This window comes from Tachyglossus aculeatus, chromosome 1 (assembly GCF_015852505.1).
Source record: "Tachyglossus aculeatus isolate mTacAcu1 chromosome 1, mTacAcu1.pri, whole genome shotgun sequence".
Lineage (NCBI taxonomy): Eukaryota > Metazoa > Chordata > Mammalia > Monotremata > Tachyglossidae > Tachyglossus > Tachyglossus aculeatus.
Genome location: NC_052066.1, coordinates 6,319,955 through 6,336,452, shown reverse-complemented (window position 1 = coordinate 6,336,452; position 16,498 = coordinate 6,319,955). Strand labels below are relative to the sequence as shown.

At 44.5% G+C, this 16,498-nt stretch overlaps 1 protein-coding gene across 1 annotated transcript in view; it reads right to left on the bottom strand.

The window, feature by feature from the left end:
* The window catches only part of LOC119934117 (collagen alpha-1(I) chain-like), a 52,922-nt gene that overhangs the window by 18,838 nt on the left and 17,586 nt on the right, over nt 1–16,498 (bottom strand). The window contains exon 4 of the mRNA XM_038753556.1: nt 11,344–11,521. Within this exon, the coding sequence (XP_038609484.1) occupies nt 11,344–11,521 (178 nt within the window). The remainder of the gene's footprint in view (nt 1–11,343; nt 11,522–16,498) is intronic.

Genomic DNA, 16,498 nt, shown 5'->3' with positions numbered 1-16,498 from the left:
TGCCAAGCACTGTTCTAAGCTCTGGGGAGGTTACAAGGTGATCAGGTTGTCCCCCGGGGGGCTCACGGTCTTCATCCCCATTTTATGGATGAGGGAACTGAGGCACAGATAAGTGAAGTGACTTGCCCAAAGTCACACAGCTGACAATTGGCGGAGCCGGGATTTGAACCCATGACCTCTGACTCCAAAGCCCGGGCTCTTTCCACTGAGCCACGCTGCTTCTCTAATGGAATATGTATTCATTAATTCAATCGTATTTATTATTAATAATGATAATGATGGTATTTGTTAAGCGCTTACAATGTGCGGAGCACTGTTGTAAGGGGGAGGGGGTTACAAGGTGATCAGGTTGCCCCACGTGGGGCTCACAGTCTTCATCCCCATTTTACAGGTGAGGTCACTGAGGCACAGAGAAGTTAACTGACTTGCCCAACATCACACGGCTAAAAAGCGGCGGAGTCAGAATTAGAACCCAAGCCTGGGCTCTTGCCACTTAGAGAAGCAGCGTGGCTCAGTGGAAAGAGCCCGGGCTTTGGAGTTAGAGTTCATGAGTTCAAATCCCGGCTCTGCCAACTGTCAGCTGTGTGACTTTGGGCAAGTCACTTCACTTCTCTGTGCCTCAGTTACCTCATCTGTAAAATGGGGATTAAGAGTGTGAGCCCCCCGTGGGACAACCTGATCACCTTGTAACCTCCACAGCGCTTAGAACAGTGCTTTGCACATAGTAAGCACTTAATAAATGCCATCATTATTATTATTATTATCTATAGATCTGTGCTGTGGGGATGGGAAGGGGGGATGAAGAAAGGGAGCAAGTTGGAGCGGCGCAGAAGGGAGCAGGAGAAGAGGAAAGGAGGGCGCAGTCAGGGAAGGCCTCTTGGAGGAATTGTTTTATTTTCTGTTATATTGTTGTAGCGTACTCTTCCAGGCATATACGATAGTGCTCCGCACAGTAAGCGCTCAATAAATACGATTGAATGAAAATAAGTGCTCAATTAAATAGCACCAGTTGACTGATTGATTAACTGAAAACCCTAAAAAGAAACCTAAAAGGACTCTCTAGACTGTCAGCTCGTTGTGGGCAGGGAATGTTTCTGTATATTATTCTGTTGTCCTCTCCCAAGCGCTTAGTACAGTGCTCCGCACATGGTAAGCGCTCAATAAATACTATCGACGGACTAAGCTCTCTTCCTCCCTTCAAGACCATACTGAGAGCTCACCTCTTCCAGGAGGCCTTCCCAGACTGAGCCCCTTCCTTCCTCTCTCCCTCATCTCCCTCTCCATCCCCCCCATCTTACTTCCTTCCCTTCCCCACAGCACCTGTATATATGGATATATGTTTGTACAGATTTATTACTCTATTTATTTATTTTACTTGTACATATCTATTCTATTTATTTTATTTTGTTAGTATGTTTGGTTTTGTTCTCTGTCTCCCCCTTTTAGACTGTGAGCCCACTGTTGGGTAGGGACTGTCTCTAGATGTTGCCAATTTGTACTTCCCAAGTGCTTAGTACAGTGCTCTGCACACAGTAAGCGCTCAATAAATACGATTGATGATGATAAACATCCATAACTCCTCTGATGGACTTCTACTAGGAAGCAGTGTGGCTCAGTGGAAACAGCCCGGGCTTGGGAGTCAGAGGTCATGGGTTCTAATCCTGGCTCCGCCACTTGTCTGCTGTGTGACCTTGGGCCAGTCACTTCACTTCTCTGAGCCTCAGTTCCCTCATCTGGACTTCCCAAGCGCTTCGTACAGTGCTCTGCACACAGTAAGCGCTCAATAAATACTATTGAATGAATGAAATGAATGAAAATGGGGATTCAATCCCTGTTCTCCTTTTACTATGCCTGTGAGCCCCAGGTGGGACCTGATGATTTTATAATAATAATAATGATGGCTTTTGTTAAGAGCTTACTATGTGCCAAGCACTGTTCTAAGCGCTGGGGGAGATAATAATAATAATAATAATGACATTTATTAAGCGCTTACTATGTGCAAAGCACTGTTCTAAGCGCTGGGGAGTTTACAAGGTGATCAGATTGTCCCACACGGGGCTCACAGTCTTAATCCCCATTTTACAGATAAGGTAACTGAGGCCCAGAGAAGTGAAGTGACTTGCCCAAAGTCACACAGCCGACAAGTGGCGGAGCCGGGATTAGAACCCATGACCTCTGACTCCAAAGCCCGGGCTCTTTCCACTGAGCCAAGATACAAGCCCAAAGTCACACAGCAGACACTCCAGCCCAATAGCCCCATGCCTGACACATAGTAAGTGCTTAATAGGTACCAGAATTTTATTATTATTATTATTATTATTATTATTATTATTATTATTATTATCATTATTATTAAGCTAACAGTCTACTGTGTGCAATGCACTGTACTGCATTAGAGAAGCAGCGTGGCATAGTGGAAAGAGCCCGGGCTTGGGAGCCAGAGGTCATGGGTTCTAATCCTGGCTCCACCACTTGTGGGCAAGTCACTTCACTTCTCTGTTCCTCGGTTACCTCATCTGCAAAATGGGGATTCAATCCCTGGTCTCCTTTCACTATGCCTGTGAGCCCCAGGTGGGACCTGATGATCTGATAATAGTAATAATTATAATAATAGTAATGATGGCTTTTGTTAAGAGCTTACTATGTGCCAAGCACTGTTCTAAGCGCTGGGGGAGATGCAAGCCCAAAGTCACACAGCAGACCCTCCAGCCCAATAGCCCATGCCTGACACATAGTAAGTACTTAATAGGTACCAGAATTATTATTATTATTATTATTAAGCTAACAGTCTACTGCATGCAATGCACTGTACTGCATTAGAGAAGCAGCGTGGCATAGTGGAAAGAGCCCGGGCTTGGGAGCCAGAGGGCGTGGGTTCTAATCCCGGCTCCACCACTTGTCAGCTGTGTGACTTTGGGCAAGTCACTTCACTTCTCTGTGTCTCAGTTCCCTCATCTGGAAAATGGGGATGAAGACTGTGAGCCCCACGTGGGACAACCCGATCACCTTGTATCTACCCCAGCACTTAGAACAGTGCTCAGCACACAGTAAGCAGTTAAGAAATACCATCATTATTATTGTTACTGAGCGTTTAGGAGACAGCCCTGTCAATCAATCAATCGTATTTATTGAGCACTTACTATGTGCAGAGCACTGTACTAAGCACTGTCCTCTCCTAGACTTTCCCATCAGTGTTGTACACACTTCCTCCCCATCTCACAAGCCCTTAACATTGGCGTTATCCTTGACTCCTTTCTCTCATTCAACTCACACATTCAATCCGTCACCAAATCCTGTCGGTTCCACCTTCCCGACATCGCTGCAATCCACCCCTTCCTCTCCATCCAAACCGCTCTCACTCTGATGATAATAATAATAATAATAATAATAATAATAATAATAATAATAATAATGGTATTTTTTAAGCACTTACTCTGTTTCAGATACTGTTCTAAACGCTGGGATAGATACAAGATAATCATGCTGGATGTAGTCCCTGTCCCACATGGGCTCACGGTCTCCATCCCCATTTTATAGACGAAGAACAGAGGAGTGAAGTGACTTGGCCAAGGTCACACAGCAGACAGGTGGCAGAGCCGGGATTAGAACCAGTTTAGTTTAGATTAGATTAGATCAGATTAGATGAGAACTTCCAGACTGTGAGCCCGCTGTGGGCAGGGATTGTCTCTGTTGCCAAATTGTACTTTCCGAGTGTGTAGTACAGTGCTCTGCACACAGTAAGCGCTCAATAAATACGATCGAATGAACCCACGTCCTTCTGATTCCCAGGCCCAGGCTCTATCCACACCCTCATGCTGTAGCATCAGCCTCCTTGATGATAATTAGTCAGTCAATTTATTTATTGAACATTTATTATTATTATCATCATTATTATTGCATTTGTTAAGCACTTACTATGTGTGAAGCACTGTTCTAAGCTCTGGGGTAGATACACGTTAACCGGGTTGGACATAGTCCCTGTCCCACATCGGGCTCACGGTTTAAGAAGGAGGGGGTAAGATTCATTCGTTCATTCATTAAGCGCTTAGTACAGTGCTCTGCACACAGTAAGCGCTCAATAAATACGATTGATGATGATTCATTAGAGAAGCAGCGTGGCTCAGTAGGGAAGAGCCCGGGCTTTGGAGTCAGAGGTCATGGGTTCAAATCCCGGCTCTGCCAATTGTCAGCTGTGTGACTTTGGGCAAGTCACTTCACTTCTCTGTGCCTCAGTTACCTCATCTGTAAAATGGGGACTGAGACTGTGAGCCCCAAGAGGGACAACCTGATAATCTTGTAGCCTCCCCAGCGCTTAGAACAGTGCTTTGCACATAGTAAGCGCTTAATAAATGCCATCATTATTATTATTATTCATTCTTTCAATCGTACCTATTGAGCACTTACTGTGTGCTGAGCACTGGACCAAGCGCTTGGAAAGTCCAGTTCGTCAACAGAGACAATCCCTACCTAACAATGGGCTCGCAGTCTAGAAGGGGGAGACAGACAACAAAACAAAACAACTAGACAGGCATCAGTAGCGTCAAAAAAGGATCGAATCCCCATTTTAGAGTTGAGGAAACTGAGGCACAGAGACAGTGAAGTGATTTGTACCTATTCACTATTCTATTTATCTTGTTAATATGTTTTGTTTTGTTGTCTGTCTCCCCCTTCTAGACTGTGAGCCCATTGTTGGGTAGGGACCGTCTCTAGATGTTGCCAACTTGGACTTCCCAAGCGCTTAGTACAGTGCTCTGCACACAGTAAGTGCTCAATAAATATGGTTGAATGAATGAATGAATTTGTCCATGGCAAGCAATTGGAGGGGCGCAGATTAGAACCCAGGCCCTCTGAGTCCCAGGTTCGGGCTCTAGCCACTAAGCCAAACTGCTTCATCGTGGGTTATCATCCCTTTTTGGCTCCAATATGCAACAGTCACTTTCAGGGCAGATTTGGCACTGAAATAAATATTCTAAATATTCTAAATATTCTATTTATTTTGTTAATACGTTTTGTTTTGTTCTCTGTCTCCCCCTTCTAGACTGTGAGCCCGCTGTTGGGTAGGGACCGCCTCTATATGTTGCCAACTTGTACTTCCCAAGCGCATAGTCCAGTGCTCTGCACACAGTACGTGCTCAATAAATACGATTGATTGATTGATTGATTGATTTGGCGTGTGGAAAATTTGAGAGAAATAACAATCGCAAAGAAACGTGGATCATCCGGTTGTTTTTGGAAATCGAAGAGATAAGATTCATTCCTAAGCTCTCAGCTTAGAATTGCACACTCCATTTACTGACCTCTCCGCCTCCCGTCTCTCCCCACTCCAGTCCGCGCTTCGCTCTGCTGCCCGCATCGTTTCTCTCCAATCAATCAATCAATCAATCAATCAATCGTATTTATTGAGCGCTTCCTGTGTGCAGAGCACTGTACTAAGCGCCTGGGAAGTACAAGTTGGCAACATTAATCAATCAATCATATTTATTGAGCGCTTTCTGTGTGCAGAGCACTGTACTAAGCGCCTGGGAAGGACAAGTCGGCAACATTAATCAATCAATCGTATTTATTGAGCGCTTCCTGTGTGCAGAGCACTGTACTAAGCACCTGGGAAGTACAAGTTGGCAACATTAATCAACCAATCGTATTTATTGAGCGCTTCCTGTGTGCAGAGCACTGTACTAAGCACTTGGGAAGTACAAGTTGGCAACATATCATCTTCAATCATATTTATTGAGCGCTTTCTGTGTGCAGAGCACTGTACTAAGCGCTTGGGAAGTACAAGTTGGCAACATATAGAGACGGTCCCTACCCAACAGTGGGCTCACAGTCTAAAAGAGAAGCAGCGTGGCTCAGTGGAAAGAGCCCGGGCTTTGGAGTCAGAGGTCATGGGTTCAAATCCCAGCTCCGCCACTTGTCAGCTGTGTGACTTTGGGCAAGTCACTTCACTTCTCTGAGCCTCAGTTACCTCATCTGGAAAATGGGGATGAAGACTGTGAGCCCCACGTGGGACAACCTGATCACCCTGTATCCCCCCCCCAGTGCTTAGAACAGTGCTTTGCACATAGTAAGCGCTTAACAAATGCCAATTATTATTATTATTATTATTAAAAACGTTCAGTCCACGTCTCCCTGCCCTTCATCACCTTGCCCCCTCCTACCTCACCTGACTTCTCTCCTTCTTACAACCCAGACTACACACTTCGCTCCTTTGGTGCTAACTTCCTCGCCGGGCCTCGATCTCGCCTCTCTTGCTGCCGACCCTTAGCCCACATCCTACCTCTGGCCTGGAACGCTCTCCCTCCTCAAATCCTCCAGACACTTACTCTCCCCCCTTCAATCAATCAATCAATCAATCAATCGTATTTATTGAGCGCTTACTGTGTGCAGAGCACTGTACTAAGCGCTTGGGAAGTACAAGTTGGCAACATAAGCCAACTGAGGGCATATCTCTTCCAGGACGTCTTCCCAGGCTGAGCCCCACTTTTCCTCTTCTCCCACCCCCTTCTGCACCCCCCTTTATTCATCCTCCCTTCCTGCCCCACAGCACTTATGTATTTTATTTATCAATTTTTTAGACTGTGAGCCCACTGCTGGATAGGGACTGTCTCTATATGTTGCCAACTTGTACTTCCCAAGCGCTTAGTACAGTGCTCTGCACACAGTAAGCGCTCAATAAATACGATTGATGATGAATCAATCAATCAATCAATCAATCGTATTTATTGAGCACTTACTGTGTGCAGAGCACTGTACTAAGCGCTTGGGAAGTACAAGTTGGCAACATAAGCCAACTGAGGGCATATCTCTTCCAGGAGGTCTTCCCAGGCTGAGCCCCACTTTTCCTCTTCTCCCACCCCCTTCTGCACCCCCCTTTATTCATCCTCCCTCCCTGCCCCACAGCACTTGTGTATTTTATTTATCAATTTTTTAGACTGTGAGCCCACTGCTGGATAGGGACTGTCTCTATATGTTGCCAACTTGTACTTCCCAAGCACTTAGTACAGTGCTCTGCACACAGTAAGCGCTCAATAAATACGATTGATGATGAATCAATCAATCAATCAATCAATCGTATTTGAGCCCACTGTTGGGTAGGGACTGTCTCTATGTGATGCCAATTTGTACTTCCCAAGCGCTTAGTACAGTGCTCTGCACATAGTAAGCGCTCAATAAATATGATTGATTGATTGATTGATTGATTGAGCGCTTACTGTGTGCAGAGCACTGGACTAAGCGCCTGGGAAGTACAACTTGGTGACATGTTAGAGACAGTCCCTACCCAACAGTGGGCTCACAGTCTAGAAGGGGGAGACAGAGAACAAAACCAAACATATTAACAAAATAAAAGAAATAGACTACATATGTACAAGTAAAATAAATAAATAGAGTAATAAATCTGTACAAACATATATACAGGTGCTGTGGGGAAGGGAAGGAGGTAAGATGGGGAGGAGGGAGAGGGGGACGAAGGGGAATCAATCAATCAATCAATCGTATTGATTGAGCGCTTCCTGTGTGCAGAGCACTGTACTAAGCGCTTGGGAACTACAAGTTGGCGACATATTAGAGACGTTTATATTGATGGCTGCTTATTCATGTTGATGTCTGTCTCCCCCAGCTAGACTGTGAGCTCGTGGTGGGCAGGGTTTGTCACTCATTGTCGCTGTATTGTACTTTCCCAAGCAGCATTTACCGTTGGGTAGGGACTGTCTCTATGTGTTGCCAACTTGTACTGCCCAAGCGCTTAGTACAGTGCTCTGCACACAGTAAGCGCTCAATAAATACGATTGATGATGATTTAGTACTGTGCTCTGCACATAGTAAGCACTTAATAAATGCAACTGAATTAATGAATGCATATCAATCATCTATCAATCTATTTATTTAAGTGTATAAATACTTACATGTGTACTTCCCAAGCGCTTAGTACAGTGCTCTGCACACAGTAAGCGCTCAATAAATATGATTGAATTTATGAATGAATGAATGAATGAATGAATGAGACCCTCCAGCGGTCACCAGTCCCCCTCCGCATCAGACAGAAACCCCTCGACATCGGCTTTAAAGATGGCCATGGGGTCGCCCCCTCCTCCTTCCGTCAGTCAGCTGTATTTATTGAGCGCTTACTGTGTGCAGAGCACTGTACTAAGCGCTTGGGAAGTCCAAGTTGGCAACATATAGAGACGGTCCCTACTACCGAACGGCGGGCTCACAGTCTAGAAGGGGGAGACAGACAACAAAACCAAACATATTCACAAAATAAAATAAATAGAATAAATATGTACAAGTAAAATAAATAAAGAGCAATAAATATGTACAAACATATATAAGGGTTATAGTCATCATCGTTGATCATATTTATCGAGCGCTCACGGTGTGCAGAGCACCACACTAAAACACGTGGGAGAGGACGTCCAGGCAACAGAGCGAAGTTTGGCCTAGAGAGGGGTGAATGCCCTCCCTGCTCAAATCTGCCAAATTAATAATAATAATAATAATAATAATAATAATAATAATAATAATAATGATGGCATTTGTTAAGTGCTTACTACGTGCCAAGCACTGTTCCGAGCCCTGAGGTAGATACAAGCTAATCAGGTTGTCCCATGTGGGACTCACGGTCTTAATCCCCATTTTACAGATGAGGGAACTGAGGCACAGAGAAGTGAAGTGGCTTGCCCTGGGTCACACAGCAGACAAGTGGCAGAGCTGGGATTAGATATTCACTTGATTTCACCACTCTCTATCCTACAGCACTTATGAGAAGCAGCGTGGCTTTGTGGAAATCAATCAATCAATCAATCGCATTTATTGAGCACTTACTGTGTGCAGAGCACTGTACTAAGCGCTTGGGAAGTACAAGTTGGCAACATATGGAGACAGTCCCTACCCAACAGTGGGCTCACAGTCTAAAAGGGGGAGACAGAGAACAAGACCAATCATACTAACAAAATAAAATTAATAGAATAGATATGTACAAGTAAAATAAATAAATAAATAAATAAAAAGAGTAATAACTATGTACAAACATATATCCATATATACAGGTGCTGTGGGGAGGAAAGGAGGTAAGATGGGGGGATGGAGAGGGGGACGAGGGGGAGAGGAAGGAAGGGGCTCAGTCTGGGAAGGCCTCCTGGAGGAAAGAGCCAGGGCTTGGGAGTCAGAGGTCATGGGTTCTAAGCCCGGCTCCGCCACTTGTCAGCTGTGTGACTTTGGGCAAGTCGCTTTACTTCTCTGGGCCCCAGTTACCTCATCTGGAAAATGATGAAGACTGGGGATGAAGACTGTGAGCCCCACATAGGACAACCTGATGACCTTGTATCTACTCCAGCGTGGCACAGTGGAAAGAGCCCAGGCTTTGGAGTCAGAGGTCATGGGTTCAAGTCCCGGCTCTGCCAATTGGCAGCTGTGTGACTCCGGGCAAGTCACTTCACTTCTCTGGGCCTCAGTAACCTCATCTGTAAAATGGTGATTAAGACTGTGAGCCCCCCGTGGGACAACCTGATCACCTTGTAACCGCCGCAGCACTTAGTTTACTATTCTATTAATTTTGTTAATGATAATAATAATAATGGCCTTTATTAAGTGCTTACTATGTGCAAAGCACTGTTCTAAGTGCTGGGGAGGTTACAAGGTGATCAGGTTGTCCCAAGGGGGGCTCACAGTCTTAATCCCCATTTTCCAGATGAGGTAACTGAGGCCCAGAGAAGTTAAGTGATTTGCCCAAAGTCACGCAACTGAGAATTGGCGGATCTGGGATTTGAACCCATGACCTCTGACTCCAAAGCCCGTGCTCTTTTCCACTATTAATTCTATTTGTTCTGATGACTTGTTTTGTTTTGTTGTCTGTCTCCCCCTTCTAGACTGTGAACCCGTTGTTGGGTAGGGACTGTCTCTATATGTTGCCAACTTGTACTTCACAGTGCTCTGCACACAGTAAGTGCTCAATAAATATGATTGAATGAATGAATGAATGAACAGTGCTTTGCACATAGTAAGTGCTTAAAAAATGCCATCATTATTATCATCAATCGTATTTATTGAGCGCTTACTGTGTGCAGAGCACTGTACTAAGCGCTTGGGAAGTACAAGTTGGCAACATATAGAGACAGTCCCTACCCAACAGTGGGCTCACAGTCTAAAAGGGGGAGATAGAGAACAAAACCAAACATACTAGCAAAATAAAATAAATAGAATAGATATGTACAAGTAAAATAAATAAATAAGTAGAGTAATAAATATGTACAAACATATATACATATATACAGGTGAATTATCATTATTCATTCATTCATTCAATCATATTTATTGAGGGCTTACTGTGTGCAGAGCACTGTACTAAGCACTTGGGAAGTCCAAGTTGGCAACATATCATCATCATCATCATCATCAATCGTATTTATTGAGCGCTTACTATGTGCAGAGCACTGTACTAAGCGCTTGGGAAGTACAAATTGGCAACATATAGAGACAGTCCCTACCCAACAGTGGGCTCACAGCCTAAAAGAGTGGGCTCACAGCCTAAAAGCGCTACTAAGCGCTTGGGAAGTACAAATTGGCAACATATAGAGACGGTCCCTACCCAACAGCGGGCTTACAGTCTAGAAATTATTATTATCATTATTATTATTATTATTATTATTGTTATTATTACTCCAGCACTCAGGACAGTGCTTGGCGCATAGTAAGCGCTTAACAAATACCATCATCCTCATCATCATCATTTGAGGACGGAAAGTGTTCCAGGCCAGAGGCAGGAAGTGGGCCAGGGGTCGACACTGTGGGTGGCGAATGTGCTTGTTTACTGGTGCATGGTCCTCTCCCAAGCGCTTAGTCCACTGCTCTGCACACAGTAAGCGCTCAATAAAGGTGACGGAATGAATGAAGTGGGATCTCTTTTAGACTGTGAGCCCACTGTTGGGTAGGGACTGTCTCTGTATGTTGCCAACTTGGACTTCCCAAGCGCTTAGTACAGTGCTCTGCACACAGTAAGCGCTCAATAAATACGATTGATGATGATGATGATGATCTCTACTTGCGATCCCTTCCCCACAGCACCTGTATATATGTATATATGTTTGTACATATTTTTTACTCTATTTATTTATTTATTTATTTTATTTGTACATATCTATTCTATTTATTTTATTTTGTTAGTATGTTTGGTTTTGTTCTCTGTCTCCCCCTTTTAGACTGTGAGCCCACTGTTGGGTAGGGACTGTCTCTATATGTTGCCAACTTGGACTTCCCAAGCGCTTAGTACAGTGCTCTGCACACAGTAAGAGCTCAATAAATACGATTGATGATGATGATGATGATGATCAGGAAGAGGTAATCACTCACCTGGACCTCCATCCGCATTTCCATTCCAGACTTCTCCTTGCCGTTTTCCCCGCGGCTTCCGGAAGGTCCGAGGCCTCGGCTGGGCCTGGGGAAGGGCCGGGATCCGGGCCCTGAGGACCCCCCGAAGGAAACATCTCCCGATCCGCTTTCCGTCCTCTGGCCTGATTTCTTGTCGACTCTGCGGGAAGAAAGCGGGTCCCCTGATTGATGACAAGGATTTTCTTCCATCCCTCTAATAATAATGATGGCATTTGTTAAGTGCTTACTCTGTGCCAAGCACTGTTCTAAGGGCTGGGGGGGATACAAGGTGATCAGGTTGTCCCATGTGGAGCTCACACTCTTCATCCCCATTGTACAAATGAGGGAACTGAGGCACAGAGAAGTGAAGTGTCTTACCCAAGGTCACACAGCAGACAAGTGGTGGTGCTGGGATTAGAACCCACATCCTCTGAATCCCAAGCCGGGGCTCTTGCCACTAAGCCACACTGCTTCTCTACTTTTCATTCCCAGACTGAGCCCCCTCCTTCCTCTCCCCCTCCTCATGCCCCCAACCCTACCTCCTTCCCCTCCCCACAGCACCTGTATATATGTTTGTACAGATTTATTACTCTATTTATTTTACTTGTACATATTTACTCATCTATTTATTTTATTTTGTTAACATGTTTTTTTTGTTGTCTGTCTCCACCTTCTAGACTGTGAGCCCATTGTTGGGTAGGGACCGTCTCTATATGTTGCCAACTTGTACTTGCCAAACGCTTAGTACAGTGTTTTGCACACAGTGAGCACTCAATATATACGATTGAATTCATTCATTCATTCATTCATTCATTCGTTCATTCATTCATTCATGTCTATTGAGAGCTTACTGTGTGCAGAGCACCGCACTAAACGCTTGGGAGAGGACCAAAGAACAACAGAATAGGCACATTCCCTGCCCACAATTCATTTATTCATTCAATCGCATTTATTAATAATAATAATAATGGCATTTATTAAGCACTTACTATGTGCAGAGCACTGTTCTAAGCACTGGGGAGGTCACAAGAAGATCAGGTTGTCCCACAGGGGCTCACAGTCTTCATCCCCATTTTACAGATGAAGGAACTGAGGCCCAGAGAAGTGAAGTGACTTCCCCAGAGTCACACAGCTGACGGTTGGCAGAGCAGGGATTCGAACCCATGACCCCTAAGCCTGTGCTCTTTTCACTGAGCCACGCTGCTTCTCTAAACACTTACTGTGTGCAGAGCACTGTACTAAGCACTTGGGAAACTACAATACAACAATAAACAGTAAAACGAGGTTATAGTAGGAGACGTCTTTCTGGACGAAGGTCCGTAGGCCTGGAATTGCGATTATGTATTTTTTTGACGTCATTTGCTAAGAGCTTGCTCTGTGTCAAACACTGTTCTAAGCGCTGGGGTAGATACAGGACAATTAGGTCGGACACATTCCTTATCCCTGACAGTCTGGAGGGGGAGAAAGACGTGAATATATGTATATATGTATATATGTTTGTACATATTTATTACTCTATTATTTATTTATTTATTTTACTTGTACATATCTATTCTATTTATTTTATTTTGTTAGTATGTTTGGTTTTGTTCTCTGTCTCCCCCTTTTAGACTGTGAGTCCACTGCTGGGTAGGGACCGTCTCTATATGTTGCCAATTTGTACTTCCGAAGCGCTTAGTACAGTGCTCTGCACATAGTAAGTGCTCAATAAATATGATTGATGATGATGATGAATAGAAATGAATAAAATGAGGGATGTGGACATAAGTGGTGTGGGGCTGGGAAGGGGCGATGAAGAAAAGGAGCAAGTCAAGGGGATGTAGAAGGGAGTGGGAAATGAGGAAAAGTGGGGCTTAGTCAGGGAAGACTTCTTGGAGGAGTTGGGACTTCAATAAGGCTTTGAAGCAGGGGACCCTCATTGCCTGTCCTCCTTTCCCCTTTTCCCTTAATAATAATAATGATGATGATGGTATTTAAGTGCAAAACACTGTTCTAAGCGCTTGGGGGGATACAAGGTCATCAGGTTGTCCCTCGCGGGTCTCACCATTTTAATCCCCATTTTCCAGATGAGGTAACTGAGGCCCAGAGAAGTGAAGGGACTTGCCCAAAGATCAGGTTGCCCCACAGGGGGCTCACAGTCTTCATCCCCATTTTCCAGATGAGGGAACTGAGGCCCAGAGAAGTGAAGGGAGTTGCCCAAAGTCACCCAGCTGACAATTGGCGGAGCCGGGATTGGAACCCGTGACCTCTGACTCCAAAGCCCGGGCTCTTTCCACTGAGCTATGCTGCTTCTCTTCATGTTCCTTAATCCCCTTTCTCTGTCTCTAGGCTGATAAATATTTCTAACGGGCTTTAATCAAATCTGCCCCCGGCAATTATGGTTATGTGACAATTTGCGTTCATCCTCCACGGACTTATTTTTATATTCCCCCAACCCCACAGCACTTATCATCATCATCAATCGTATTTATTGAGGGCTTACTGTGTGCAGAGCACTGTACTAAGCGCTTGGGAAGTACAAGTTGGCAACACATAGAGACAGTCCCTCACATCAACAGTGGGCTCACATCAATCAATCAATCGTATTTATTGAGCACTTAATGTGTGCAGAGCACTGTACTAAGCGCTTGGGAAGTACAAGTTGGCAACACATAGAGACAGTCCCTACTCAACAGTGGACATAACTTTAAAATTCTCTATTCTCAATACTTTTTCACGTTCTCTATTCATTTTATTTTGTTAGTATGTTTGGTTTTGTTCTCCGCCTTCCCCCTTTTAGACTGTGAGCCCACTGTTGGGTAGGGACTGTCTCTATATGCTGCCAACTTGTACTTCCCAAGCGCTTAGTACAGTGCTCTGCACACAGTAAGCGTTCAGTAAATACGATTGATTGATTGATTGATTAGTGTCTGCCTCCCACTCCTAGACTGTAAGCCCTTCATGGACAGGGAACGCGTCTGCTCATTCATCATCATCATCATCAATCATATTTATTGAGCGCTTACTGTGTGCAGAGCACTGTACTAAGCGCTTGGGAAGTACAAATTGACAACATAAAGAGACAGTCCCTACCCAACAGTGGGCTCACAGTCTAAAAGACTGTTGTAGCGTGCTCTCCTCAGCGCTTAGTACAGTGCTCTACACATAGTAACTGCTCAGTAATACCACTGATCAATTGGTTGGTTGATTGATAGTCAATAGTCATCTGTAAAATGGGGATTAAGACTGTGAGCCCCACCTGGGACAACCTGATGACGTTGTATCTCCCCCAGAGCTTAGAATAGTGCTTGGCACATAGTAAGCGCTTAACAAATGCCGTCATCGTTATTATTACGGCACTGGGGTGTAGAGTAAAAAGAGGTATAGTAGGAGACTTCTTTCTGGACGAAGGTCTGTAGGCCTGGAATTGTGATTATGTATTTTTTTAACGTTATTTGATAAGCGCTTGCTCTGTGTCAAACACTGTTCTAAGCGCTGGGATAGGTACAGGACAATGAGGTTGGACACATTCCCTGTCCCACATGGGGCTTACATTCTAAAGAGGAGGGAGAACAGGTATCAAACCCCCATTTGACAGCTGGGGAAACTGAGGCCCAGAGAAGTGAAGTGACTTGACCAGGGTCACACAGCAAGCAGTTGGCAGGGCCAGGAGTAGAACCCAGGTCCTCATGTCCTAGCGGATAGACCCCGGGCCTGGGAGTAAGAAGGACCTGGGTTCTAATTGTGGCTCTGCCACATCAGCTGTGTGACTTTGGGCAAGTCACTTCAGTTCTCTGGGCCTCTGTTGCCTCATCTGTAAAATGGGGATGAAGACTGTGAGCCCCACATGGGAAAACCTGATGACTTTTTATCTCCCCCAGCGCTTAGAACAGTGCTTGACACATAGTAAGCGCTTAACAAATACCATTATTATTATTATTATCTCCCCCAGCACTTAGAACAGTGCTTGGCACATAGTAAGTGCTTAACAAATACCAAAATTATTATTGAAATTATTCTAATCCCATCTCCACAACTTGTCTGCTGTGTGACCTTGAATAAGCCACTTAATTTCTCTGGGCCTTATTTACCTCATCTGAAAAGTGGAGAATGATAATAATAATTGTAATAATGATAATGATAACAATGGTATTTGTTAAGTGCTTACTATGCTCCAGGCACTGTACTAAGCTCTGGGATGGATACAGGAAAATTGGGTTGGACACGGTCTCTGTCCCACGTGGGGCTCACAGTCTCAATCCCCATTTTACAGATGAGATAACTGAGGCACAGAGAAGTGACGTGGCTTGCCCAGTAAAGACTGTGAGCACCACGGGGGACAGGGACTACATCCAGGAGCGCAGCTCAGTGGAAAAAGCCCGGGCTTGGGAGTCAGAGGTCATGGGTTCTAATTCTGACTCCGCCACTTGTCGACTGTGTGACTTTGGGCAAGTCACTTCACTTCTCTGGGCCTCAGTGAACTTATCTGGAAAATGGGGATGATGATAATAATAATAATAATAATAATAATGTTGGTATTTGTCAAGCACTTACTACGTGCCAAACACTGTTCTAAGAGCTGGGGTAGATTCAAGGTAATCAGGTTGTCCCACATGGGGCTCACAGTCTTCACCCCCATTTTCCAGATGAGGTCACTGAGGCACAGAGAAGATAAGTGACTTGCCCAAAGTCACACAGCTAAGTGGCGGAGCCGGGATTAGAACCCATGACCTCTGACTCCCAAACCTGTGCTCTTGTGAGCCCCACGTGGGACAACCTGATTACCTTGTATCCCCCCAACCCCAGAGCTTAGAATGATTCTTGGCCATAGAAAGTACTTAACAAATACCATTATTATTATTACATAATAATAATGATAACAACCATATTATTTTAATTTATTTTAAAATTAATTTAACAAATCAATTAATTATTAATATAATGTATAATAATAATAATAATAATAATAATGATGATAATAATAATAATAATAATAACAACAACAACATTGATCTTCCCCAGCACTTAGTACAGTGCCTGGCCCAAAGTAAGCACTCTAACAGATACCGTATTTTTTTTTTTCCCACTGGTCCAAGATGCTTATTTCTGGAGAGACCAAGTCTACATTGACTGGTGACTTTCAAATGAGTGCGGTGTC